The sequence below is a fragment of the Prunus avium genome, chromosome 1 (genome assembly GCF_965620075.1).
Source record: "Prunus avium chromosome 1, drPruAviu1.hap1.1, whole genome shotgun sequence".
Classification (NCBI taxonomy): domain Eukaryota; kingdom Viridiplantae; phylum Streptophyta; class Magnoliopsida; order Rosales; family Rosaceae; genus Prunus; species Prunus avium.
In genome coordinates, this window is record NC_142284.1 from 13,355,522 (window position 1) to 13,382,194 (window position 26,673).

Genomic DNA, 26,673 nt, shown 5'->3' on the forward strand with positions numbered 1-26,673 from the left:
AACTCCGACGGGCCTTGGCAAAATAAATAAATCTCCGAAGGGCCTGGGCAAACTCCGACGGGCCTGGGCAAAATAAATAAATCTCCGAAGGGCCTGGGCAAACTCCGACGGGCCTGGGCAAAATAAATAAATCTCCGAGGGGCCTGGACAAACTCCGACGGGCCTGGGCAAAATAAATTCTCAAACATAAAATCCATAATCGGGGAGGTACCTAAGGTAGTACTAATAACATGCAAGTTAACATTCTAAGTACCCCATACAAAATCAACAAACATAGCACTTTCTCAATTATTATATATAAACTCAAGACACTCGAATATGTCAAACCCACATGTATCACAATTACTTTACAAAAATAAGGAATTCAACTATTAAATATATTAAGCATTTAACTAAACCATTAAATTCAAAAACATAAGATTCCCATCACAAAACTATACAAATAATCTCATAGACCTACATAATCAACATAAAGCAAATGACGGTCAAGACTCGTCCAAAAGAGTCGTTCTAGTACTCTTCGAAGAGTGGGACTACCTCGGAAGACTCACGGTCAATCGAGGGTCAAACTACCCAAACTTGGTCAACTGGGCCCGTAGGGCCCACGACCTCCATTTTACAATCCGAAAGTTCCTATGGGTTCCACAAGATCTAGGAAACATATCCTACGAGTTTAGTTCAGATCGGACAGTCGGATCGCTCACGATCGCACGATCGGACGGTTATCGTAAAACACAAACTTTAAGTTATTAAATCGGAACATCCGGGGCTCCGATTCATGATCCGTCGAATCCTACACGATCCTAGGAATACCTAGATCAACATATATTAATTTGGAAGTGATCCAACGGTTCTAACCTATCGAACCCGGAAATCACACAATATGTAAAATCAGTTCGGGGTTCAAACGTTATCCGAATTGAGATCCGTAAAATTCTACGCGCTCGTGACAACCAGGAGATCATTTCAGAATAAAATGTCTCCCTGCTACAGTGCCCACGTGCCGGCACACGCGCCGGCAGCGCGTGGGTGTCCAAAGCGATAACCACTCGCCGGAAAAACTTAACATCTTGACTCCAAACTCCTATCCTAGGTAATACACCTAATTTGGAGTCACTTTTGTTCTTGGACATACCCCAAAAAGTGGCCGGAAGTGGCCGGAATCGGAAGCCGAAACCGGCAGATTTTCTATCGCTTAAATAACTACCAAAACGCAAAAATTTCTCAAATCTAACCCAACCACCAGCTAGAACAGCTCGAGAGGTTCAGGATCCATACCTAGATCGCAAGATTTGGTGGCCGGAGGTGGGAGAACGAGCGGCCGAAAGTTCACGAAAAATCTGTCCAAAACCGCCAGTTTCGTGGCTGTTTCCGGCGACCACGACGGCGGATAGGGTCGGCGATGGGCCGGAACTGGAAGAGGGAAGAGTGGTGGTCCTTTTGGGACCGGTGCCGCCCCAAGTGGCGGCGTGTGGTGGTGGCGGTGGAGGAGAGAAGTCGCTGCCATCACAAGGGGGGGGGGGGGGTTTTCTGTTTTTCAGAGAGAGGGAGGGAGAGATCGTGAGAGGGGAGAGAGAAGGAGAATCAGATTTTTAAAATCTGATTTTACTCAATTACGATTTTACTCCTCGGAGTATTTAGATCGTACTTTCCTCGTTATAATTCCGATCTGAGCCCACTACGTGTCTACGGACTCGTTTCGATGTGCTCTACGCATCGGTATAATCAAAATTCCCAAATTCCTTCCCGAACTTAAAATGACCTTTTTGCCCCCTTTTAAAATTAAGTAAATATTTATTATTTTCAAAACCCTTAATTAATTCAAATCATTTTATTTTTATTGTTTATTTCAATTTATTTTCTCATTCTAATTTATTTCCTCTTAATTTAATTATTTATTTCTTTTTCGGACCGGGATGTTACAGGTACGTGATTGGAACGTAGTGGTCTTTATTATTTGACTCCTGACGTACTTTCCATTGCTAATTCCACTGTTGTTTCCCCGAGTTTCAATCTATGGCACTTGCGCTTAGGTCATCCACCTAAATTTATTCTTCCCACCTACAAAATTTTCATTCTGAAATTTCTATTACTAATAATCAGGTTTGCACCATTTTCCCTTTGACTAAACATTGTAGACTTTCTTTTCCCTCAAGTACTATTTTAACGAACGCTTGTTTTAATTTGATTCATTGTGATGTGTGAGGTCCTTATTCTATTGCTTCTCTTTCTGCTGCTAAATATTTTTTAACCATAGTAGATGATTATTCTCATAGTACTTGACTTTATTTAATGCAACATAAATTTGAAGTAACTTATCTACCTAGTTTTTTTTTGCTATGATTAAAACACATTTTAATCTTACTATTCGCCAAGTTCGTACCGATAATGAAACTGAATTTTTTAATCACACCATTAAACAATTTTTTTCTTCAATTGGTTTCGTTCATCAACATAGTTGTGTGGCAACACTGCGACAAAATGGCGTTGTCGAGCGCAAACATCGTCATCTTTTAAACATTGCTCATTCTCTTTGTTTCCAATTAAACTTACATTTATCTTTTTGGGGAGATTGTGTTCTTACTGCTACATATTTAATCAATCGTTTGCCCACAAAAATTTTAAAAGGAAAAACACCTTATGATGTTCTTTTTGGCAAGTCACCCTCTTATGCACATTTACGTATATTTGGTTGCCTTTGTTATGGGCATAATCTTTCTCCTCACTTAAAGTTTGATAAACGAGCCAAACCATGCATTTTTATTGGTTATCCACCTTCTCAAAAGGCTTACAAAATTTATGATCTTCACACTAAGAAGGTTTATACTTCACGTGATGTCACTTTCTATGAAACTGTATTTCCTTACAATTTATCCCACACAAATACCATGCCCAACATCTAACCTCTTCCTATCCCAGAATTTGAGCCTTTTGACCTTACTACAGCTTCCGCACCTACACAATCTCTTAACCCCATTATAGAGACCACACCTTCTCCATCTCAAGTTACCACCCCTTCCTCCCCAATAACACCTACTTCTTCTCTCCCTCCTATTCCATCATCCTCTCCTCCATCTTTACCAACACCATCTCACTCTACTCCTCTTCCTCCTCGCCATCGAAAGCGACCATGTTATCTTAGTGACAACCACTGCTACCAATCTCAAGTTGATCTTCCCTTTTCCACTCCAGTTCAACACGGCACCAGGTACCCTTTATCCCATTATTTATCTTATGACAAATTCTTTATTAAACACATCAAAGTTTTCTTGCTTCTATTACTACCATTGTTGAGCCTAACACTTTTGATGAAGCCACTAAATATCCTGAATGGTGTAAAGCTATGCAAGGTAATCATACATGGACTCTCATGACCTTGCCTACTCATAAAAAAAGCCATTAGCTGCAAGTGGGTCTAAAAAATCAAGCGACATTCTAATGGCACTATTGAACGATGCAAAGCTTGCCTCGTTTTCAAAGGATATACACAAATAAAAGGGATTGATTATCATGAAACTGTTTTTGCATGTTCCCAAGCTTACCACTGTTCGTGTTTTATTATCCTTGGGCACTGCCAAGGGTTGGTGTCTTCAACAATTAGATGTCAACAATGACTTTTTCATGGTGATTTACATGAAGAGGTCTACATGCAACTCCCTCAAGGTTATCACGGCAAAAGGGGAAATATGGTGTGCCGTCTTAACAAATCAGTTTATGGATTAAAGCAAGCTTCTCGATGTTGGTTTGGAAAATTTTCCAAAGCTTTACTTGATGCGGGGTTTTCTCAATCTAAAGCAGATTAATCCCTTTTCTATCATCACAAAGGTAAGTCATCAATTTTCTTGCTTGTATATATCGATGATATTATTACTACAAGTACAGATGCTGCTATTATATCAATTATCAAAAATTTGATGCACCGACGTTTTCATTTAAAAGACCTTGGTGATTTAAAATACTTCCATGGGATAAAAGTGTCTCGTGCTTCAAAGGGATTGTATCCTAGCCAACGGAAGTATGCACTTGACATTTTGAAAGACTCCGGTCTTATGGGTGCATGTCCGACTTTCTTCCCCATGGAACAAAAACTGAAGTTAAACAATGAAGATGAGAACTATTACATAATCCAGATTCCTATAGAAGATTGGTGGGTCACTTGATATATCTCATCATCACTAGGCCAGACATTGTTCATATAGTTCATATTTTGAGCCAGTTCATGCGAAGTCCCCGTACAACTCACAAAGAGCCTGCATATCGATTATTACATTATTTGGAAGGGACTCCAGGCCAAGGGATTTTGTTATCAGCTTCTAATAATTTTCAATTGAGAGCTTATTGTGATTCTAATTGGGCTAGCTATCCAATGAAAAGGTCAACTACAGGTTATTTTGTACTTCTTGGAGAAAGTCCTATCTCAAGGAAAACAAAGAAGCAAGATATTGTATCACGCTCATCAGCCGAAGCAGGATATAGAGCAATGGCTATGGCTATGGCAATTTGTGAACTCCAGTGGTTACGATATTTGCTTCATGATCTTGGTATGTCACACACCACACCAAATTAACTTACTTTATTGTGACAACCAAGTTGCTTTATACATAGCAGCTAATCCAGTATATCACAAGCGTACCAAGCATATTGAACTCGATTGTCATGTTGTTCGAGAGAAGATTCAAAATGGTTCTTTACGTACTGCCTATATTCCTTCAAAGGAGCAACTCATAGATGTCTTTACCAAGTCTTTAGGTAAACATCAATTCCAACGACTGAAAAACAAGCTGGGTATTCTTGATCTCCATACTCTAGCTTGAGGGGGAATATTGAAGATATGGAAAGATTCATAGCAATAAAGTTCATTTGGTTATCTTGTTTAGATAGTTAACACCTTACTTTAGGGTCTCTATATCTGTAATTTAGGAATTTATTTTCTTACCTTACATAACACTCTTTTCTATGGATTCTGAGCCTCTAAATGCATCTGTGCATTTACATGCATTTACAAGAATGTCAACCACTAGATTAATCGAATCAATTTTAATGAGTCCACATCAGTATAATTGTACTAAAAATCACCTGTTGCACCTGATCACTTACCCATTTCTCCTGCGGCTTTTCCCTTTCTCTCCTATTAAATAATTATGATTTTATTAATTACCTTCACTTTCCCTCGTAGACTGCATTTAAATGTCAGATTTGCATTTATTTCTCATAATATTATCTCTTTATTTCAGCGTTTTAGAAATTGAATTTCAACATGCTATAATGTCATGATGTTAATTTTGTGGGCTTCCAGTTTATGTTATCTTTTTATGTTCTTAGGAAAGAGAGAAGTCGTAGAGAGAGAAGGGAGAAGGGGAAGGTAGAAAGAGAGACCATATCGAGAGAGAGAGAGAGAGAGAGAGAGAGAGAGAGAGAGAGAGAGAGAGAGAGAGAAGGAAAGACAAGGAGGAGCTGTTGGGAGGCTATCGGTGTAGAAAGTGCACTGTGTTCATAATGGTAATTAATCGGACAGTTAAATGATGTTGGTAGAGAAAATGATTTAATTATGAAATGATAACATTGTAAGTTACAAGGTGCAACTAGTGATTTTTAGTCTAATACAATTATGCTAATGTGGATTGATTAAAATTCATTAGATTAATCTAGTGGTTGATATTCTTGTAAATGCCTGTATAAATGCATCGATGCTAAATGTAGAGGCTCGGGATCCCTTTTCTACCATATGTATTGCAAAGACATATATCATAAATACCATTTTTCACAATATCTGTCTCTGTATGTTATTTTTCTTACTGTTCAAATTTTAGTGTTTTTTTTTCTATTTCTAGCAATGTTGTTGTATTTCAGATCTTTCTGTTCCAAAACATTAAGAGCTTTTTTCTTGATTATATAAACACATAATGTGTAGAGTGTTCGATGTTTTGGAATAGTAACTCATAAGTGTGGATACTACGTGCTTGGTGAGTCCACCTTAATTTTAACCTACATGCACATTTTCCTTGAGCAAGAGACATGACACAACTAACTGTTGTAAAAATGTATCATTGTGTTTTTTTTTTTTTTTTTTGGTTTCTTATATCTAGGTCTAAAATGATTAGCTCTTATTAGGTTTAGTCCTCGCTTTTTTTGTTTTAGATGTAGGTCATTTGACATTTATTACTTTTTTTGTTGTGTCGATTTTACCCTTTGAGGTAAATAAGGAAAACACATTGAAAATCTAAATTTAATGCATTATTTCCGTGTAATTGAATTCCATAATTTAAATTTTGAATTCTTTCCTTGATAATATTCCTAATATATGGATAAAATACAAATTAATCAATAAAAAGTAAAGAACCACATATTATACCAATCAATCAGACAAACACCCACATTAAATTATGTACCTGACATACAGGTAAATAGTGTTATTATTAGCAACGAAAAATACTTAGAAGACTACCTATAAGTCAGATACAAAAATAGACAAAATAAAATTGTATGTTACCTATAAAAAAAGGTACATAAAATACTATTACACATTTTCGAAAATATGAAAAAACATATATATACATATACCTATGCAATAGGCAATAGGCAAAAGGCAATATGACATAAATGACTATTACCTGAATCAAGTCATAAGGGGCAACATTGGAACAAAAAATGATTTTAAAAATAAAATAATAAAAAGATTACATCAAAAAATATTTGAAAAGTAATGTAATTCTATGTGGCAAAAAAGTCAAAGGACTTGGATCAAAGCCACCAAATGCGAGGATTAAACCCAACTCCTCAATAAGAATCTTGATCTGTATCAACTTTTCTATTTTTTTATGAAGTAAAATGTATCATTGAGAGCCCCCAAAAAAAAAAAAGTTAAACCAGGAAGCATATGCATTTTTCTGACTACGTACAGTTGCATAATGTCTTGATGTACATTTGTCATTTAATTTATTATGTACAAGCTGCTAATTTCAGCCGCATGGTCAACTAAAGAATCTGGTTAGAAAACGTGGTTCTTCTAACATTACTCTGAACGACTTTATCAACTGTGGTGCAACTAACTTCTCGTACCCTTCATGACTAACCAAGCAACAAGAACGAACAACAGCCGCAGGTCATGCCATGGGAAAAGATGTTGACCATGGCACTTACTAAATCATCCATCTCCTACGTACGTCTTTCACTCTCTGTTGCCTTGAAGGTCGTCTAATATATAAGCCCCTCATGCACACACCTTATCTCATCGAGCTACTCTCTCCTTCTTTGTTGACCTGCGTCACGTCTTATTATATATATAATTAGGTTCTAAAAACTAATTAAGTGTAGCTAAGTAAGTTTGAAACCATAAGAAAAATAAATAAATCAGAATCATGGCAGGGGGATTTGGCGGGCCGACGGATGGCGAAGAGTTTGAAGCAAAGATCACACCTATTGTGGTCATTTCTTGCATATTGGCCGCTAGCGGTGGCCTCATGTTCGGTTATGATATCGGCATTTCAGGTACATATATATACGTGACTGTCTAGCTACAGATCTCATACATACGCACTACATTTTTATTTAATTCGATATATACCAATGCAGGGGGTGTTACATCGATGCCGGAGTTCCTGCGGGAATTCTTCCCGGTTGTATATAAGAGGCAACAGATTCCAGGGCTTGAGAGCAATTACTGTAAATACGACAATCAAGGCCTGCAATTGTTCACATCTTCTTTGTACATCGCTGCCTTGATAGCAACCTTCTTTGCATCATACACAACCAGGGTCTTAGGTCGAAAGATGAGCATGTTCATTGCTGGGATTTTCTTTATAATCGGAACGATTCTTAATGCTGCAGCCCAGAACCTTATAATGCTTATTGTTGGGAGGCTCTTACTTGGTTGTGGAGTTGGTTTTGCTAACCAGGTACATATATATATGTTACTATACTTATATCAAATCTTATTTAACCTACTCTTAATGATGTTAGTTAATTAATTATTCGGTACATAATTTGGTTATCTATCACAGGCGGTGCCACTTTTCCTTTCGGAGGTTGCACCCACAAGAATTCGTGGGGCACTTAACTTACTCTTCCAGCTCATGTGCACCATTGGTATTCTTGTAGCAAACCTTATTAATTATGGAACTGCAAGGTAAGCCAGCCCAGTTCTTCCTAATTAACGATCAATTTTTGTTTGTGAAAGTACTCGGTGTTATTAGTCCACGTGTTGCTAAAGAGGAGTCTCACTAATTATATAAGAGTGGTGATTTCCCCACTCCAATTTTGTCCACTTACACTCCATTTTATAACTGAAAAAGGAGTGTAAGTGGTCAAAATGGGAGTAATAATTATTAATTAAGAAGTTATCTTACTAGCATAAGTTTTTTACACAATAATATTTTAGTGAGCTTCTGTATTTCGATTTGTTTTTGTACCATAGATATTCACTCCCATCTATAATGTTTTGGGCCACCACATGCAGAATTAAAGGGGGATATGGATGGAGGATTTCACTGGGTTTGGCTGGCATTCCATCACTCTTGCTAACCTTCGGGGCTCTCATTGTAACAGACACTCCAAACAGTTTGATCCAACGAGGTAAGTTGGAGGAAGGAAAAAAAGTTCTTAAAAGGATTCGGGGTATTGACAATGTCGATCCAGAATTCCTAGAGATTCTTGAGGCAAGTCGTGCGGCTAAAGAAGTGCAGCACCCCTTCAGAAATCTCTTTAAGCGTAGGAATAGACCTCAACTGATCATCACAGTTTTTTTACAGGTCATTAATTATTTCAATACCTTGGTTAATACTAAATCGTACGTATAGTCTTAACAGAATATATTGCATGTTATATACCTTGCAAGACTGTGAATCCAAACCACACATGCAGTCAAATAAGGTTCCACCTATTTGATGTTTGATAGCATGTCTGGCAAGAAAACTTTCCCAAATTTTGACTGTCTTAATTTGTATGTGGTCATGTTGTTTGCTGCAGTTCTTCCAGCAATTCACAGGAATTAACTCAGTCAATTTTTACGCCCCAGTTTTGTTCCAGACCCTGGGATTCAAGCACGATGCTTCCCTTTACTCATCCGTTATAACAGGAGGTATCATGGTCCTAGGAGCTATTGTGTCAATCTTCCTCGTGGACAGAGCTGGTCGTCGCATGCTCTTGCTAGAAGGTGGCATCCAAATGTGCATTTCTCATGTGATCATTGCAGTCATACTGGGATGGAAACTGAAGGATCAATCGAACGACCTCGACAAAGGCATGGGAATTCTTGTGGTGGTGATTATTTGCTCTTTTGTGGGCTCATTTGGCTGGTCTTGGGGACCTCTTTGCTGGTTGGTTGCTAGTGAGATATTCCCACTAGAGGCCCGTTCGGCTGGGCAGAGTGTGACTGTGTGTATCAACATGCTTTTCACATTTGTTATAGCACAAGCCTTTCTTTCAATGCTTTGTCACTTCAGGTTTGGCATATTCTTGTTCTTCGCAGCTTGGTGCTTGATCATGACTGTCTTTGTCTACTTCTTACTTCCCGAGACCAAGGGTGTCCCTATTGAAGAGATGAGCGACGTAGTCTGGAGGCAGCACTGGTTTTGGAAGAGATATATGGATGACTATGAAGATGAACCGAAGGAAAAGGGGTATGCTTGAAGCACTGGCCTTACATAGCCTCTGATGGCGACTCCCTCGACCAAATTTTCTTTTTGTAGGAAGTTTTCTTTCATCTGTGTTAGCTAGCCTCGAAGCACGCGATCTCTGTGTGCCTGTGGCTCTATTTAATTTTGGTGCTTAATTTCCTCAATTGTGCATGCTTTATTTCTATATTGTTACAGTTCCTTTCTAGCATTGTCTTGATTGCAGTTATGTTTGAGTTTTCCGGTCTCCATTTAATTTCCTTCTCTTGTGACACGTCACACATATCCTAATTGACTGGCCAACACAACCTGATCTTTCTTGTACCCGAACAATAACCCTATCACGAATTTAAGGTTGACCTTTAGTTCTTTTTTCTTCTTTCTTTTTAACTTAGGAGAAAGGGAATTCGAATTTGGGATATCTTCTAACGAAATGAAGAGTTGGTATCCTTAAGGTTATATAATTTATACTCAAATTTAGTCATGAATTTGCAGTTTATATTTACAATCAGATTTGTAAAGTTGGTTATACTAGCTTGGGGATGTTTGGTAAGGGTGAACTTTGTGACCAATTTGGTCATTAGCAAACGTAGCACAATTCGTGAGTTTCTGAAATGAATAATGTTAGGGGCCACATGATACCGTTAAATGTGGTCCTCCTAGCTTTACTCTAAAAAGACTGGATCAACTTCAGTGCAATGAAGAACGAACTTCTCGTTAAAGCCTAACCAAGCAAATCAAGAAAGAAAACCAACCATCGATCATGCCTTGGGGAAGGATCCTGACCATGGCACAGACTAAATCATCCATTTTCTACGCAGTTCACTCTCTATTGACGGGAGGTACTCTACTATATAAACCCCCCAAGCACGCATAATTCATTTTCACCTTGCTATTCAAAAAATGGTTTTGCTTGAGGTCGTTTAGTACATGCGAATCTCCACAGTCATCGAACTAGATACTGAGAAATGAGGTGTACACTTTGAAGCTGAAGCCATGGCAGGTGGTGGATTTGGCGCCGCATCAGGAGGCGGAGACGTCGAAGCAAAGATCACGCCTCCAGCAATCATTTCTTTCATAATGACCGCTAGCGGGGGCCTCATGATCGGTTATGATGTTGGTATTTCAGGTAGGCATTGTGGAGCTTTTCGTATCATCCACTTCGAATTGATAATCAACTAATTCTTTTTGTTAATTAAAAACTTAATGGAATTCTTTCATAATTTAATTAATTTGATACATGTGATCATTTTGATGCAGGGGGTGTTACATCGATGCCTCATTTCCTGAAGGAATTATTTCCGGTTGTGTATAAGAAGACTCAAGAGCCTGGACTTGAGAGCAACTACTGCAAATACAATAATCAAGGCTTGCAATTGTTCACATCTTCCTTGTACCTCGCTGCTTTAATCTCAACCTTCTTTGCATCCTACACGACACGAGCGCTGGGCCAAAAGCTAACCATGTTCGTTGCCGGCATTTTATCCATGGCCGGAACAGTTTTTAATGCTGCAGCTGTTAACCTTGCCATGCTTATCATTGGGAGGATCTTGCTTGGTTGTGGAGTTGGTTTTGCTAACCAGGTACATATAAATTATAACACTTTCTTAATCTTATGTTAATTTATAAACTACTGCCTACTATCAATTGCTTATGCTTGCCAGCTTTTTCTATCACATGCTTTTGAACACAATATTTACTACTTAATGAATATAATTACAGGTCGTGCTGCTTTTCCATTCGGAGATTGCACCCACAAGAATTCGAGGGGCACCATACACCCTCTTCCGGCTAAATATCGCTATTGGCATTCTTTTTGCAAATCTTATAAATTATGGAACTAACAAGTAAGCTATCCTCCCCAATTTGAAAAAGAAGATATATGAACCGGCATCTATCATTTTAGTGGTAGTTCTCTCTACTTCTTAGGTAACAATTTGTTAGTTGAAGGGAGAAGAGAGGCTTAGAGAATAGTTGGTTTACTATTTAGGACAATATTCTTTATGTGGAATAGAAAGTTTTGTGAAAGGGTAACTGTTGTGAAAAAATGGACAAACACTTTCACTCACTCCCCTAATGATCTTGTTGTTGATGGACTTTGTGACACACACAATGATGGATGAATCACACACACACACTTGAGACAACAACAAAGCACAAAGTGACACAAGAATTTATAGAGGTTCAGCAATTGCCTACATCCTCTTGGTGATCCCCTTGAGAAATTCACTTCATGAAAGAATAAGTTACAACTTTGGTTTTACACAGAAAACCCCCTTAGAACTCTATTCTCTCCCCAAGCTCTCTTTTCTCTCACACCCCTTGCTCAACACTTTGATGCAGTTGTGAACACTCTCACAACCCTTGGTGTTTCCCTCCTTGGTGTCTAGACTCTCAAGACCCCAACTCAGCTCCTAACTTGAACTGATTGCTCTCCCTCACGTTCTCCCTTGGTGAGTTAACCTCCTTTGAACACAATAGCACCCAGCTACTTGACCACCTTGAGATTAACCACCCCTAACTTCAACTTGCTTTCTCATCTTATAATGTCTTGCTTTATCTCCATTATCTACACAAACCAATGGACACAAGATAAGGCACCATCTTGTCTTCCACGTTCCTTCCTTTAATCTCCCACTTAGACTAAAGATCAGATCATGCAAGTAAACAAATCCCACTTCAGCCACCTTCCACAAAACCAGAAAATGGAGAATGGATTCTCCAAACCAAGACAACCAATTGGCAATGAGTGCTCTCCCAACTATACAGCAGGTAGTCCACCTTCTTTTACCTCAGAAGTGACCCATTAAACACCTGCAATCTTGTGGAAAGCGATAGCCACCGAAAAATTAGTTGAAAACACGTAAGGAAAACATCAGCACAGCACTGAAGCGACCGGTCGCGGATACCTTGCGACCGGTCGCGGATACGTTTTTGATACGTTGCGACCGGTCGCGGATACCTGCGACCGGTCGCTTTCTGCGAATTCTTCAGACTTCGAATCTGCTTCTAAACGACCGGTCGCCCAAACCTTGCGACCGGTCGCTCACTCCTTCGCTTGCATACTAAATGTGAGCCAATTTTACAACAGTAACAAGATAATTTTATTTTATTTATTGAAATAAGAAGGGTACAAGGCTTTAGAATTGGTTGGATACAAGGGTTGGCTAAAGGGAGGAGTTAGGCAGCTGTAGATTTCAAGTTTTCCTTGATTACACAATTGGGCTGCTATTGCTATATATATAGAGTAGCATAACCGACTTAAAGATGGCAAATATCTAGTGAAGTCGGTTATTGCATAGTAACCGACTTCTCAAACTGTTTTCCAGCCACTAGTTATAATATAAGTCTAGAATAGTCTAGTTACAATACATTAAATAATTAATAGGATGTTTCTAGTGTAGAGCTCAAATTTGACTTGTCTACTTTCACTCAATTTTTCTAGATTTTTCTATATCATTCAAGATTTTTCTTTATTATTCAATGTGCATTACTTTTTAACACAATTGAACGAGTTAGATATATGGCTTCACAGAATAAGCAATCGTTTCCATTAATCACCCGTTATTATATACCAGTGATTAATTAATGTACTTTCATCGTGTATGCACAGAATTACAGAGGGATATGGATGGAGGGTGTCACTAGGTTTGGCTGCCATTCCAGCAGGTTTGCTAACTGTTGGGTCTCTCATTGTGGTTGACACTCCTAACAGTTTGATCGAACGAGGTAAGTTGGAGGAAGGAAAAGCAGTTCTTAAAAGGATTAGGGGTGTTGACAATGTGGATCCAGAATTCTTAGAGATTGTGGAGGCAAGTCGTGTGGCAAAGGAAGTGAAGCATCCTTTCAGAAACCTCCTTAAGCGTAGGAACAGGCCTCAATTGGTCATTGCAATTTGGATGCAGGTGCCGCTACTATACTAGTACTTGTGCTAACTGAGGCAATTCAAAATCCTAGTTATGTTTAACGCGTATCAGATAGTCTTACATGTTATGTTTTACATGCCTACAGATTTTCCAGCAATTCACTGGTATTAACGCAATCATGTTCTATGCTCCAGTTTTGTTCCAGACCTTGGGATTTAAGAGTGATGCTTCCCTCTACTCAGTTGTTATCACAGGATGTGTCAATGTCCTCTCAACCGTTGTATCAATATACTTTGTCGACAGAGCTGGTCGTCGCGTGCTATTGTTAGAAGCCAGTGTCCAAATGTTCCTTTCTCAAATGGTGGTTGCAATAATAATGGGACTCAAAGTGAAGGATCACTCTAACAACCTTGGCCATGGCTTGGCAATTATTGTGGTGGTTATGGTTTGCAGTTTTGTTTCAACCTTCGCGTGGTCTTGGGGACCTCTGGGGTGGTTGATCCCTAGCGAGATGCTCCCATTAGAGGCCCACTCAGCTGGCCAGAGTGTGGCTGTCTGTACCAACATGCTCTTCACCTTTATCATAGCACAGGCCTTCCTCTCAATGTTTTGCAACATAAAGTTTGGCATTTTCCTCTTCTTCACATTTTGGGTCTTTGTCATGGCAACTTTCGTTGTGCTCTTAATTCCTGAGACCAAGGGTGTCCCTATTGAAGAGATGACAGAAAGAGTTCGGAAGCAACACTGGTTTTGGGAGCGATACTTTGAAGATAAACCTAAGGGCAAGTTGCATGCCTTGAACTATCTTACCTCCTCCTATCTCGATCTGAAGCTTAGGATTTCTTCTTTAATTTTTGAGAGGGCACTTAAAAAATGCAGTCCCGCACTCCTCTCTTGGATTTTTTTCTACCTCTCATGCATTTTATTCTTTTTCAATCTCGTTTATCAATTCAATTGTCAAAGCTGTCCTTAATTGTATGTAGTTTAACTTTGTAGGGGTTTATGATGACAACCGGAGAGGAAGATTCAGTGGAAGAATACAAACGAAGAGGAAAAGGAAATTGAAAAGAAAGATTTGCACAAAGCTTTTCTGATGATTTTCTTCAACCTGTTAGAGATACAAGTGAGACTCTTTAGATTTATAGCTTGGTCTTAACTAATTCTTAAACAGAATTAGTAACAAATCCAACCATCTCTAGCAAACGTAACAACTTCTAGTTGTCTCTAACCAACACACGTGAAAGACACGTGACTGACTATCATCCCCTCAATTGTAGCTGGGCCAGCCAGCTTAAGATTAGCACAATGATGCTGGAAAATAGGATTGTGTAAGCCTTTGGTAAGCAAGTCTGCAACTTAATCAGCAGTAGAAGTGTACTCGACTAACGTATCTCGTGCTTGCACCTGATCCCTCACAAAATGAAAGTCAATGTCTAAATGTTTAATGTGAGAGTGATAAACAGGATCTGATCGCTTAAAGCAAGTGCTGGCAAATTGGCACAATGAAGATTTGGTGGATCTGGAAGAACAACATGAAGATGACAGAGCAGTTGTCTGATCCAAGCAATGTCGGCAGATGCATTAGCGAAAGCTCTGTATTCAGCTTCAGTAGAGCTTCAAGATACTGAACTTTGTTTCCTAGACTGCCATGAGATGAGATCATTGCCTAAGAAAACCACATAGCTAGTGGTACATCATCTTGAGTTGATCCTGAGTTTGCTTCCATTACAAATATCTATTAATGGAATCTGCACCTTTCCGGATGGTATTTAATAACTCTGTCTTAAGATGATTAAGTACGAGAAACTGTAGCATGGCGATCTTTGAGAATAGACCAAGCCTCATGAGAATTCTACTACCAACCACATGTTGAGCAAATTTAGAGTACACAACTCTAATTTAGACTTGTTGGAGACAAAACAAGTAAACAATTTACTTGTATTAGACTCACAAAATATTACAACAAACAACTCTCAAAGGAAAGACTAACTCTTACAAACACTCTTTCTCACTTCACTCACACTTCTCACTAGAACTACTTAGCTCTATAGCTCACTCTTATTGTTGACACACTTCACTTCTTGATTCATTATACAATGCATGGCTTCATGCCTATTTATAGTTGTTCTAGCCGACATAGCTCTCCATTCCACTACCTTGGCTACATAATTCTTTTACTTTCTAGACTATTCTCCATGCTACAACTTGGCTGCCAACTTGCTTAGCTTTTCATAATTCCTAGCCGACATAGCCTATGTAACTTTCTAGAATCATCTACATTATTCTATTACAATACTAGTTACTAGGTCGGTGGAACTTCCTTCACTTTTCCAGATTTTTCTATAATTGTCTAGTACAAGTGATGACTTCCTTCTCTAGGCTTTAATTCCTTGGGCTGAGTTCTGTCATTGGGCTGGTGTTGATTTTAACACCACATGCTTAATAGCTTCGTCAGAAAGAGTGGCAAGATGCAAACTGAGGAAAGCTTTATCTGTGTGCCATCCAATCCTTATAAGAGACACAGTAATTTCATTGGTGCCCCCTCATTTAACTGTAATTACATACTTTGGTGGACACCACACCACTGTACCATCAAAGTAACCAAAAAGGTCGTAACCCTCAAGAACTGATTGAATTTGTTATCTCCGTTTCAACAAATTATCCTCATGTACTCGAATCAAAATCATGCCAAGTAAACCATCAGTTTTGGGTGAAATTGACGACATGATGTGTTATAAAAAATATAGTTTTCCTCTTTCGTAAAGCCAAATACAAAAATCTTTATTTTATACATAACATATAAACAAATTGGAAAGCGTTTAAGGTACAATGAAATTGAAGAAAACAAATTGATAGGTAAGTAAAAGCAAAATAAATAATAAGTAAGAAGGTGAGTTTGGTACGGTGAAGCACGTCAAAGACACTGTCCTAAAGCCTTTGTAGCCTCCCTAAGTGCAAATACTGACAATCTACAAGACTCCAAAATACGACCTCTTGTACACAAACTCAAGATTCGCTATGAGCACGTTCATAGACGGATATAGGTATCTAAGTCACATAACCATTGCCCAAAATAATAATATAAGTAGAGAAAGTATATAAAAAGTAGAATATGACACTACTACAATTATGTTAAACTACGACACCCAAAAAACGACCCTTTATATAAAAACTGTCGTGGTATTTTAAAAGACGACCAATTTTATAACACCGCCCTGGTAAAGTACCTAATACACCAATATGTTAAGTTGATTTTTAAAATTACGACCATACCTTATCAGGACCGTCGTGTTTTCAGGAGGCGCTAAACAACAGTTCACTTTAAGTTCGCGAGCGCGGAGCTTTTCAGAAAACACTCGCTCTCTCAAACACTATGCTATCTCAAATTCTCTCACGAAACTTTCACAAAACCCTCGCTCTCTCAACTCTCTCTCACATCGATGAAGCACATCTCCCTCTCACCATCCACCGAGTTTGCAGAGATCGCCATCTCCATCGCGTCATTCAGTCCACCGAGCTCACCATGTTCAGTCCACCGAACTCGCCTCGTTCGCCAAAATTTATTCTCTCCCTCTGAAAACGAACCAAGCTCAAGCACTAATTTGAAGGGAAAAACTCCAAGTAATCTCTCTCTCTCTCTCCCTCTCTCTCTCTCTCTGTTTTCTTCTTCTCCTTTTTTGATTTTTTTAATTTTAATGAGGGTTTTAATGTCAGATCTGGTTATGATTGGCTCGCGAACACTTTGCAATGGGTATGTTTATTATGTTTGGTTTATTATCGAAGAAACTGTGTATGTTTTATTTTGTTTGATTTAGGTTCTTCCATTAAAGATGCTGGTGAGTTGATTTAGGAATTAGGGCTTTGGGTATAAAAAGCTGGTAAGAAATCCACACCATCGACTGTTTTAGGGATTTGATATAGAATGATAGTTTTCCATAATTCTATATCACTATTCTGCAGGCAATTCTAACTGACATGCATGAACATTTATGGACACAGGGGAGCTCATGTCTGTTTTAATCTTAAAAATTATTACTTTCACATTTCAAGAAACCAGTCACTTTGTGGAGCTCTAGCTGGGTTTTTCATGGTACACGTTATTTGGTTTCTCTAATTCACCATAGAATCTAACAAGTCTATTTGCGATGGCTGAATGAACATATTAGTATTATGAGTGGTACCACTTGATGCCTCCTTGATGCATCCACAAGGAATTCATATGCCCCATGTGGAATGTTTATAGGCATCCATAGGAATCCCAGAATCTTTTATGTGTTATACAAGTGCCTTACTCTAATGGATTACTTTTGAGTTATTACCTACAGGCATGCTAGCTGCAGAAGCTACATTGAGTGTACTACATGAAGGCTTAAACATGGAAAAATATTGGGATGCTTTAAGGAGTTCATGGATATGGGAAGAACTTTACAAATCTCAGAACTTCCGACCTGTAAGTAGAAACATCCATTGTCTTTTCCTTTGTTTTTAGTTTCTATCTCCATTTTCCCACTATAGGTATAAAAAAAAATTGGTCATCATTTTGGGACTGTACTACCTCCTTTTTTAGCCCTATACTAATGGATACATCCAGATAAATGTTACTCAACTAGTCACCTCTTGTCATGCAGTGTTTTGTGTATGTTTTGCTCCATTTCTCATTTCTCGTTTAACGAAATAGTAAGTTGAAACGAAAAAATATTTGTTGTTTTATGCTGCTGGATAATTCTGTGCAAATCGGAGAAGATAGCCAACTTTAAGCTTCTCCCTTAGGATTTTAATTATAGTTTACTATTACTAACCTTTTGTATAATTTTATCTTTTTAGGCATTCGAATACGGACTTATTCCTGGACTGGCCATAAGTGCTTTAGACGGTAAATTCGAGTAGTTTCTGTGAATAAAACAACCAAATGTTTGTTGTTTGGGAATTGAAAGACATGGATTGAAACATGTTGTGAAGTCTTATTATTTTTGTTTTTTTAAATTGTCTATGTACAAGGGCAAGTAGGACAAGGAGAAAAGAGAGAGGGTCCTCCTCCTTGTGTTGATTCAAAGATGAACTCAAGACCTCGTCTCATTGCTCACTTTGTTGAGCCTTCTCTGTGTGAGTCTCTACTGATTTGCTACATTGACTTCCTATTTTCTTTTTCTTTATTTTTATTTATGAAAAGTTCCTATTTTCTTTTTCAAAACATAAGACTTAATTCCACCAAAATAAAAATAAAAATAAAGAAGTGTTGTATTATTAAAGTGTAGACCATAGTAGCTTTAGTTAAAATTTTGTTTTTGTTTTTCTGATTTGGTACAGGTTGCTGCTACAAGGAAGCTTACTCAGTGGTCAAGAAAGGTACTAGCATACAACTTTCTTTGCCTTGCTCCACTTGAGTTGTCAGTCTGTAACAAAGCTTCAAGCATGGCATTTCAAGTTTTTTGACCTATTGTTGCTGATATTGCTAGAGTGGAGGGGGGATACAACAACTTGGAAAATGTGCAAGGAAGGCGGAGCTAACTCATACATCCAAGAACAAATTGATGAAGTTCGTATCAAATTAGTAGAATTTGTGAGCAACATGTAGCTCCTTTATTTCTAATTATAGGTAGGAAGTATGTACGTAATAGAATAAAGATTGGTTGACTATGTAATGACTATTGAATCTTCAAGTTTTATGAAAGAAATAATTTTTGAATCATTATAATCGGTTTCCTAGTTGAAATTGTTGTATGTAATCATAGAAAACAAAAAACTACAATGTAATAGCTTGGAAACTTATTAGACGACATATTTAAAGAAAATAAACGGTGGTTTTACCGTCGTCTGTACATAAAAACGACGACGATTTAAAACAAAATAATGTCTTCTTTATATACAATCAACGACGGTATTTAACAAAATACCGTCGTTTTTACCATATATAACGACGGTTTTCCAAAAAGCGTCGTCTTTACATAAAAACAACGACGGTTTTTAGGAAAAACCGTCGTCTTTATATTCAATAGACAACGGTTTTTTAGAAAAAGTGTTGTCTTTACATGTAATAGACGACAATTTTTTTATAGAACCGTCGTCTTTACATTTAATAGACGACGGTTCTTTTAAAAACCATCGTTTTTACATATAATAGACGACGGTTAATTACCGTCGTAGTTTGACTTTCAAAAAGACGACTGTCAATTTAACGACGGTTTGAAAAAGAAAAAGACGACGGTGTTTCCCCGTCGTCTATTTCAATTTTTGTAGTAGTGTGAGAGAATTAGATTGTGGTGGTGATTGTGGTATGTGATATTCTTATGGTGTATTTTGATTATTCAAATGTGAAGGAGAAGTGGCATTTTATAGGCATCCAATAACATGTAACCTTCACCGCATTAAACCATAAGATTAAGGCATTCAATATAGAAATAATACATAAAAATTAAATATGTATAACCCCCACAATAAATAAAATAAAACAGCCAAAATAATTAAATAAATAAAACGGTTAAATTTTTAAAACCTTTTTAAAATTCTCCAACATGATGAACAAGAGACAAATGGCATCAGAAAACAATATACACATAAGGACGGCTTCCTGCTACACACAAAAAATTACAATTGAAAAACAAGAAAACTCGAAGAAGAAGAAGAAGATTACACGCAGAACCATGATAACTCTAAGCTTTTCTGATTTTCTTCAATCTGTTAGAGATACAAATGGGACTCTAAGCTTTGTAGCTTGTATTAGCACTAGTCTTAACTAATTCTTTACAACCGTAACAACTGCTAACTGTGTCTCTAACAGACGTGAAATAGACGTGCCTGACTAATGCTACCATATATATTTCTACAGAATTTCCATATGTTCCTTTCTTTGTCTGCCAACAGTCAATATGTCCCTATATGCCTAAGGCCGGCCATAAGCTTTTTGTGACCCCTCTCGAAAATAAAATGATAGGTTCTTTATAAACTCCCACATGAAGAAATGTAAAAAATTGACAAGGTTCAATTAATTATTGTTTAATACACAATGTGAAACTGTCACAAAACATATATGTTTATATTGTTGAGAGTATTTGTCCCGCATTAAAACGTTAAGGGACCTAACCTGAGTTTATAAGGAGTTGGCTACTCCCCCCATTGCCATTTGGTTTTGGGGTGGAACCTCAACTTCTTCATGGTATCAGAGCAAGGCTTCACGTGTTGGGCCCAACGGCCACACGTGCTCCCACGCCACCCAATATGTGTTGTCCACGTGTTAGGCTTGAAAGTTCGTCACACGTGCGGGGGCGTATTGAGAGTATTTGTCCCAGATTGAAAAATTTGGGGTGGAACCTTAACTTCCTTCATATAGTAGCGCTCAAGAGCTAAAAATTTGTAACTTAATACAAAACTAACCACGCATTTAGACCCAATTCATAATGCTTCTCATGATTTGAACTTATTATTTTTGAACCGTGACTTAGTAAATAGACGAGCACATTGTATTAGATAACAATAAAATGTTCTCAGTCATATACAAATGCCTAAATTATTAATTCCCGATTTAGGTGGAACTTTGGAAGAATGATCCTTGAATACAATTTTAAAAAATAAATGGTTGGAATCATGAAGTTACATTGTGGAGTAGGTCCAAAAACAAGTGGTTATCGCCATATTAAGTTACTCACTGGTTAGCACTTGAGCGTTTTTGTACGATATGTTTATATTAGCTTGAATTGATGATCTTTGGGCCCCCTATGTATTCTAGCTAGTTTCATAATCAAAACCTTCAATTTTTTAGGTGTTCTCTCAAAGACAATCTCTACACAAAAAATCAGCAAAATGGAATAATTTAACCATTTGATTAAGTGGTAGTCATTTTAGTTTGTCTTTGAAAACCACTACGTTCGTCAATTTATTTGACCACACTTAGACATCTAAATGTTTTACATATGTTGGCTAATTTTTTTGCAAAGATGATTATGAATGACCATTTGAATAATTGAAACACAATTCAAAGTGGGCCTCACAAGTGATCCATCAAACAAATTTATTTTAGAAATCCCTCATTAGAATGGGATATATATATACTAGCGTCTCAACCTGCATGTGTTAATAGCCTTCTTTCTCCTATTTATTTATTCTTTTATCCTTAATTATAGAGAAATTTTTTTCAGCATAGACTTGTTTCTTTGTATATAGACTTACGGTTGCGTTTAAGTGCTAAATAGTTAGTAAGTTAATTAATAAGGCACTAACCACTCGCCTTGATCTACTCCAAAATCTATCTCATGATCTGAACTGTTTACTTTTCAGGTCGTTAATTGAATGATCTTCCCTACGCATTCAAATCGAAAGGTGTTTAGTTATATAACTATTGCCAAAAAATAGATGATCACAATATGTTTGATAAAGAATGAAATATTCATGATAATAATCAAGTGACTAAAAGATTTTTTTCGATTTGGATGCAATTTGACAGGAATTAATGATTATTTGGCTCTTCTTATGTGTGTTCTTGAAAAACATTGATATGTCAACTGTGTAATTTGGGTTCAATTTGGGTGTCTTATCTTAATCTTTTGCTTTTTATTTAAATTTCTGTTTGGCAGTTAAAAACGATTTTCACATCATCTATACTAGCCTCTCTGCACGCGCTTCCGCGCTTGCGAGAGGCTTTTTTTTTTAAATAAAAAAATTTAAATTTATTTTAGAATTAAAAAAGACAATTGGTAGTTGTGTTCCATAAAAATAGGATCCATTATTTGATTTTTCTTTTAATTTTAATTTTTTTAAATATGAAAAGGTGTGAAATTACCATATTATCCTCATTTAATTAATAATTTTAATTCTTAATGTTTGCATTAAACAAGGGCATTTTCTGGTATTTTGAATGTTTCACCATTCTCTGCCTTTTGCTTTATATATCTATATAAAGCAAAAGGCAGAGAATGGTGAAACATTCAAAATACCAGAAAATGCCCTTGTTTAATGCAAACATTAAGAATTAAAATTATTAATTAAATGAGGATAATATGGTAATTTCACACCTTTTCATATTTAAAAAAAATATAATTAAAAGAAAAATCAGATAATGGCCTATTTTTATGGAACACAACTACCCATTATCTTTTTTAATTCTAAATAAATTTTTTTTTTATTTTTAAAAAAGGCCTCTCGCAGGCGCGGAAGCGCGTGCAGAGAGGCTAGCTAGTGTTGTATTATCTATCTATATATATAAAGCAAAAGGCAGAGAATGGTGAAACATTCAAAATACCAGAAAATGCCCTTTGTTAATGCAAACATTAAGAATTGAAATTATTAATTAAATGAGGATAATATGGTAAATTCACACCTTTTCATATTTTAAAAAATTAAAATTAAAAGAAAAATCAGATAACGGATCCTATTTTTATGGACCACAACTACCCATTATCTTTTTTAATTCTAAAATAAATTTTAAATTTTTTTTAAAAAGCCTCTTGCAGGCGCGGAAGCGCGTGCGAAGAGGCTAGTATATATAAAGCAAAAGGCAGAGAATGGTGAAACATTCAAAATACCATAAAATGCCCTTGGTTAATGCAAACATTAAGAATTTAAGGCAGAGAGGCTAGTTTGTAATTAAAGAAATAATAATCTCTGTGAATTAACCTTGTCAGTCTTTTACATTTCTTCATGTGAGTGTGTGGAAAGAAACCATAATTACTTTTGAGAGACAAAGACAGAAAGGAATATATAGTAATTCTCAAGAAACAATCATAAGCTCCTACAAAGATAAAAGCCAATTAAGGACAGCATTGACATTTGAATTGATAAACGAGATTTAAAGAATGAAATGCAAGACAACTGTATTGCAGGAATTAATGCTTTTAGTTGGAAAATAATGCAATCCAAGAGAGGAGTGCAGGAATGCATTTTGTAAGTGCGGATCGAGATAGGAGGAGGAAAGATAGTTCAAGCATGCATCTTGCCCTTAGGACCTCTTGGGTGGTTGATTCCTAGTGAGATTTTCGCACTAGATGCTCGCTCAGCCGGCCAAAGTGTGGCTGTCTTTTTCAACATGCTCTTCACCTTTATTATAGCCCAGGCCTTCCTCTCAATGCTTTGCCACATGCAGTTTGCCATTTTCTTGTTTTTCGCAATTTGGGTCTTCGCCATGACTCTCTTCACTCTCTTCTTAATTCCCGAGACGAAAGGCATCCCTATCGAAGAGATGACTGAGAGAGTATGGAAGAAGCACTGGTTCTGGAAGCGATATATGGATGAAGTTGAAGATAGTACCAAGGCCCAGGCAAATGCTTAAACCATCTTACGGCGTACGCATGGCGGTTGTTAATTACTATTTGGTTTATTATGTCTTTAGAAATTTTCTTTCAATTTTGTTCATTACAATTGTACATTTTCATATTTCCATAATATTAAAGATTCAAGCAATGCATTTTTGAGCTCTCCTCTCTCTTATGCTTTCATTTTCTTGAGAGACATGTCTGTCCCATATTATTGCCCATCACCAACATCTCTCTTGGGATAAACATTCTTTCATTTTTGACAAGTTTTGTTTTAAGAAAAACTCAATTCATCAAAATCCATTAATGTTGTCCACAACACAGATAGATAGAGGGTTCCGACAATTGAATTTATAAACGAAATCAAAAGAATGAATGTAATCCAAGAGGGGCCTGCAGGAATACATTTTGTTCAAATAGTGCCTCTCAGAAAATAAATTAGCAGATTATTTGGCAAGCAGAGAGGGCGTGTTGTGAGGCTACTAGAACCAAAGAAGAATTCTTAAGCCTCCTTATAAAATCTAATAAACCACCAAGCAGATAATAAACTATCTGAATTCAGATAGTTCAAGCATGCAACTTGCCCTTAGGATCATCCTCAAAGTCATCCATGAATCGCTTCCAGAACCAGTGTTGCTTCCAAACTCTTTCTGTCATCTCTTCAATAGGGACACCCTTTGTCTCAGGAATTAAGACCACAACGAAAATTGTCATGACAAATACCCAAAATGTGAAGAAGAGGAAAATGGCAAACTTCATGTTGCAAAGCATTGAGAGGAAGGCCTGTGCTATGATAAAGGTGAAGAGCATGTTGGTACAGACAGCCACACTCTGGCCTGCTGAGCGGGCCTCTAATGGGAACGTTTCGCTAGGTATCAACCACCCGAGAGGTCCCCAAGACCACGCGAAGGATGAAACAAAACTGCAAACCATAACCACCACAATAATTGCCAAGCCATGGCCAAGGTTGTTAGAGTGATCCTTCACTTTGAGTCCCATTATTATTGCAACCACCATTTGAGAAAGGAACATTTGGACACCGGCTTCTAACAATAGCACGCGCCGACCAGCTCTGTCGACAAAGTATATTGATACAACGGTTGAGAGGACATTGACAGCTCCTGTGATAACAGCTGAGTAGAGGGAAGCATCACTCTTAAATCCCAAGGTCTGGAACAAAACTGGAGCGTAGAACATGATTGCGTTAATGCCAGTGAATTGCTGGAAAATCTGTAGGCATGTAAAACATAACATGTGAGACTATCTGATACACGTTAAAACGTAACTAGGATTTTGAATTGCACAAGTACTAGTATAGTAGCGGCACCTGCATCCAAATTGCAATGACCAACTGAGGCCTGTTCCTACGCTTAAGGAGGTTTCTGAAAGGATGCTTCACTTCTTGTGCCACACGACTTGCCTCCACAATCTCTAAGAATTCTGGATCCACATTGTCAACACCCCTAATCCTTTTAAGAACTGCTTTTCCTTCCTCCAACTTACCTCGTTCGATCAAACTGTTAGGTGTGTCTACCACAATGAGAGACCCAACAGTCAGCAAACCTGCCGGAATGCCAGCCAAACCTAGTGACACTCTCCATCCATATCCCCCTTCAATTCTGTGCCAGAAAAAGTACATTAATTAATCACTCGTGTCTAATTATCGGTGATTAATGGAATATTAGGGAGGATGGTGGCTTACTTGGCAGTTCCATAATTGATAAGATTTGCGAAAAGAATGCCAATGGTGATATTTAGCTGGAAGAGTATGTTAAGTGCCCCGCGAATTCTTGTGGGTGCAATCTCCGAAAGAAAAAGCGGCACTGCCTGTAATTATATTCATTAATTAGTAAAACCTAGCATGTGATAGAAAAAGCAATTTTAGTAGATTAAGATCAGATTAGGAAATAATTATGTACCTGGTTAGCAAAACCAACTCCACAACCAAGCAAGATCCTCCCGATGATAAGCATGGCAAGGTTAACAGCTGCAGCATTAAAAACTGTTCCGACTACAAAGAAAACCCCAGCAATAAACATGGTTAGCTTTCGGCCCAGGACTCGGGTTGTGTACGACGCGAAGAAGGTGGCAATTAAAGCAGCGAGGTACAAGGAAGATGTGAACAACTGCAAGCCTTGATTATCGTATTTGCAGTAGTTGCTCTCAAGTCCAGTCTCTTGAGTCTTCTTATAAACAACCGGGAAGAATTGTTTCAGGAAAGGAGGCATGGATGTAACACCCCCTGCATCCATCACAATGATCACATGTATCAAATTATAATTAAATTAAGAAAGAATTCTAATTAACTTTTAACCAAAAAATTAGTTAATTAATTCTACGTGAATGATATGAAAAGCTCCACAATGCCTACCTGAAATACCAACATCATAACCGAACATGAGGCCTCCGCTAGCGGCCATTATGCAAGACATGATCACTAGAGGTGTGATCTTTGCTTCAAAGTCTCCGCCACCTGATGCGGCCCCAAAGCCACCGCCCGCCATTGTTTCTGCTTCCTAATTAAGTACTCAAACTTATTTTGCTACACTTTGATTCTGCGTATTTAATTTGATGAATGCGGATACTTGTAGATACTAGCCAACCTCAAATACACTGTTTAGAAGAAAAGAATAGCTCGCTGAAATGAAATGTCTGTGCTTGAGGGATTTATATACTAGGTGACCTCAGGGCCACAGCGAATGAACTTTCGTAGGAAAAGGCATGATTTATTCTGTGCCACGGTCAGGATCCTTCCCCATGGCATGATCTATGGTTGGTTTTCTTTCTTGATTGCTTGGTCAGGCATTAACGAGAAATTCGTTGAAGTAAAGTTGATCGAGTCTGTCTAGAGGAAAACAAGAAGGACCACGTTTCCTTAAATAAGTTAATTCGTCATGTGGTAGTTAATTCGTCAACTAGTACATCTTGCATATGTCTTAAAATGGATGTTGGCAT

The 26,673-nt window shown here is 37.6% G+C and overlaps 3 protein-coding genes across 4 annotated transcripts; 2 read left to right on the plus strand and 1 right to left on the minus strand.

The window, feature by feature from the left end:
• The first annotated feature begins 7,249 nt into the window (after window positions 1-7,249).
• LOC110764502 (sugar transport protein 13-like) lies at window positions 7,250-9,848 on the plus strand. The gene is made up of 5 exons (XM_021967489.2): window positions 7,250-7,488; window positions 7,573-7,895; window positions 8,001-8,125; window positions 8,456-8,747; window positions 8,965-9,848. Exons 1-5 carry the CDS (start codon window positions 7,359-7,361, stop codon window positions 9,625-9,627), a joined length of 1,533 nt encoding a protein of 510 aa, XP_021823181.1. The 5' UTR covers window positions 7,250-7,358; the 3' UTR covers window positions 9,628-9,848.
• A 759-nt stretch (window positions 9,849-10,607) lies between these two features.
• Window positions 10,608-23,735, plus strand: LOC110764501 (sugar transport protein MST4-like). Of its 2 annotated transcripts, none has more exons than XM_088247092.1 (6): window positions 10,608-10,740; window positions 10,872-11,194; window positions 11,334-11,458; window positions 13,225-13,516; window positions 13,623-14,069; window positions 23,520-23,735. In XM_088247092.1, the coding sequence occupies exons 1-6, from the start codon at window positions 10,608-10,610 to the stop codon at window positions 23,733-23,735; spliced, it is 1,536 nt and encodes a 511-aa protein (XP_088103218.1). The 2 variants fall into 2 exon arrangements, with proteins under 2 accessions (XP_088103218.1, XP_088103217.1); XM_088247091.1 differs by having other exon boundaries at window positions 13,623-14,022; window positions 23,452-23,735.
• A 327-nt stretch (window positions 23,736-24,062) lies between these two features.
• LOC110774154 (sugar transport protein MST4-like) lies at window positions 24,063-26,331 on the minus strand. The gene is made up of 5 exons (XM_021978694.2): window positions 26,090-26,331; window positions 25,638-25,960; window positions 25,421-25,545; window positions 25,046-25,337; window positions 24,063-24,948 (listed from the first exon to the last, which is right to left on the minus strand). Exons 1-5 carry the CDS (start codon window positions 26,220-26,222, stop codon window positions 24,286-24,288), a joined length of 1,536 nt encoding a protein of 511 aa, XP_021834386.1. The 5' UTR covers window positions 26,223-26,331; the 3' UTR covers window positions 24,063-24,285.
• Window positions 26,332-26,673: the final 342 nt, after the last annotated feature.

What these genes read in the sequence shown, in the direction of transcription:
- LOC110764501 (XM_088247091.1), top strand. Translation starts at nt 10,608, where the DNA reads ATGGCAGGTGGTGGATTTGGCGCCGCATCAGGAGGCGGAGACGTCGAA. An exon ending in TTATGATGTTGGTATTTCAG is followed by an intron (nt 10,741 to 10,871) that starts GTAGGCATTGTG and finishes ATTTTGATGCAG; the next exon opens with GGGGTGTTACATCGATGCCT. An exon ending in TCATTGCAATTTGGATGCAG is followed by an intron (nt 13,517 to 13,622) that starts GTGCCGCTACTA and finishes ACATGCCTACAG; the next exon opens with ATTTTCCAGCAATTCACTGG.
- LOC110774154 (XM_021978694.2), bottom strand. Translation starts at nt 26,222, where the DNA reads ATGGCGGGCGGTGGCTTTGGGGCCGCATCAGGTGGCGGAGACTTTGAA. An exon ending in TTATGATGTTGGTATTTCAG is followed by an intron (nt 25,961 to 26,089) that starts GTAGGCATTGTG and finishes TGATGGATGCAG; the next exon opens with GGGGTGTTACATCCATGCCT. An exon ending in ATCAATTATGGAACTGCCAA is followed by an intron (nt 25,338 to 25,420) that starts GTAAGCCACCAT and finishes TTTCTGGCACAG; the next exon opens with AATTGAAGGGGGATATGGAT.
- LOC110764502 (XM_021967489.2), top strand. Translation starts at nt 7,359, where the DNA reads ATGGCAGGGGGATTTGGCGGGCCGACGGATGGCGAAGAGTTTGAAGCA. An exon ending in TTATGATATCGGCATTTCAG is followed by an intron (nt 7,489 to 7,572) that starts GTACATATATAT and finishes ATACCAATGCAG; the next exon opens with GGGGTGTTACATCGATGCCG. An exon ending in ATTAATTATGGAACTGCAAG is followed by an intron (nt 8,126 to 8,455) that starts GTAAGCCAGCCC and finishes CACCACATGCAG; the next exon opens with AATTAAAGGGGGATATGGAT.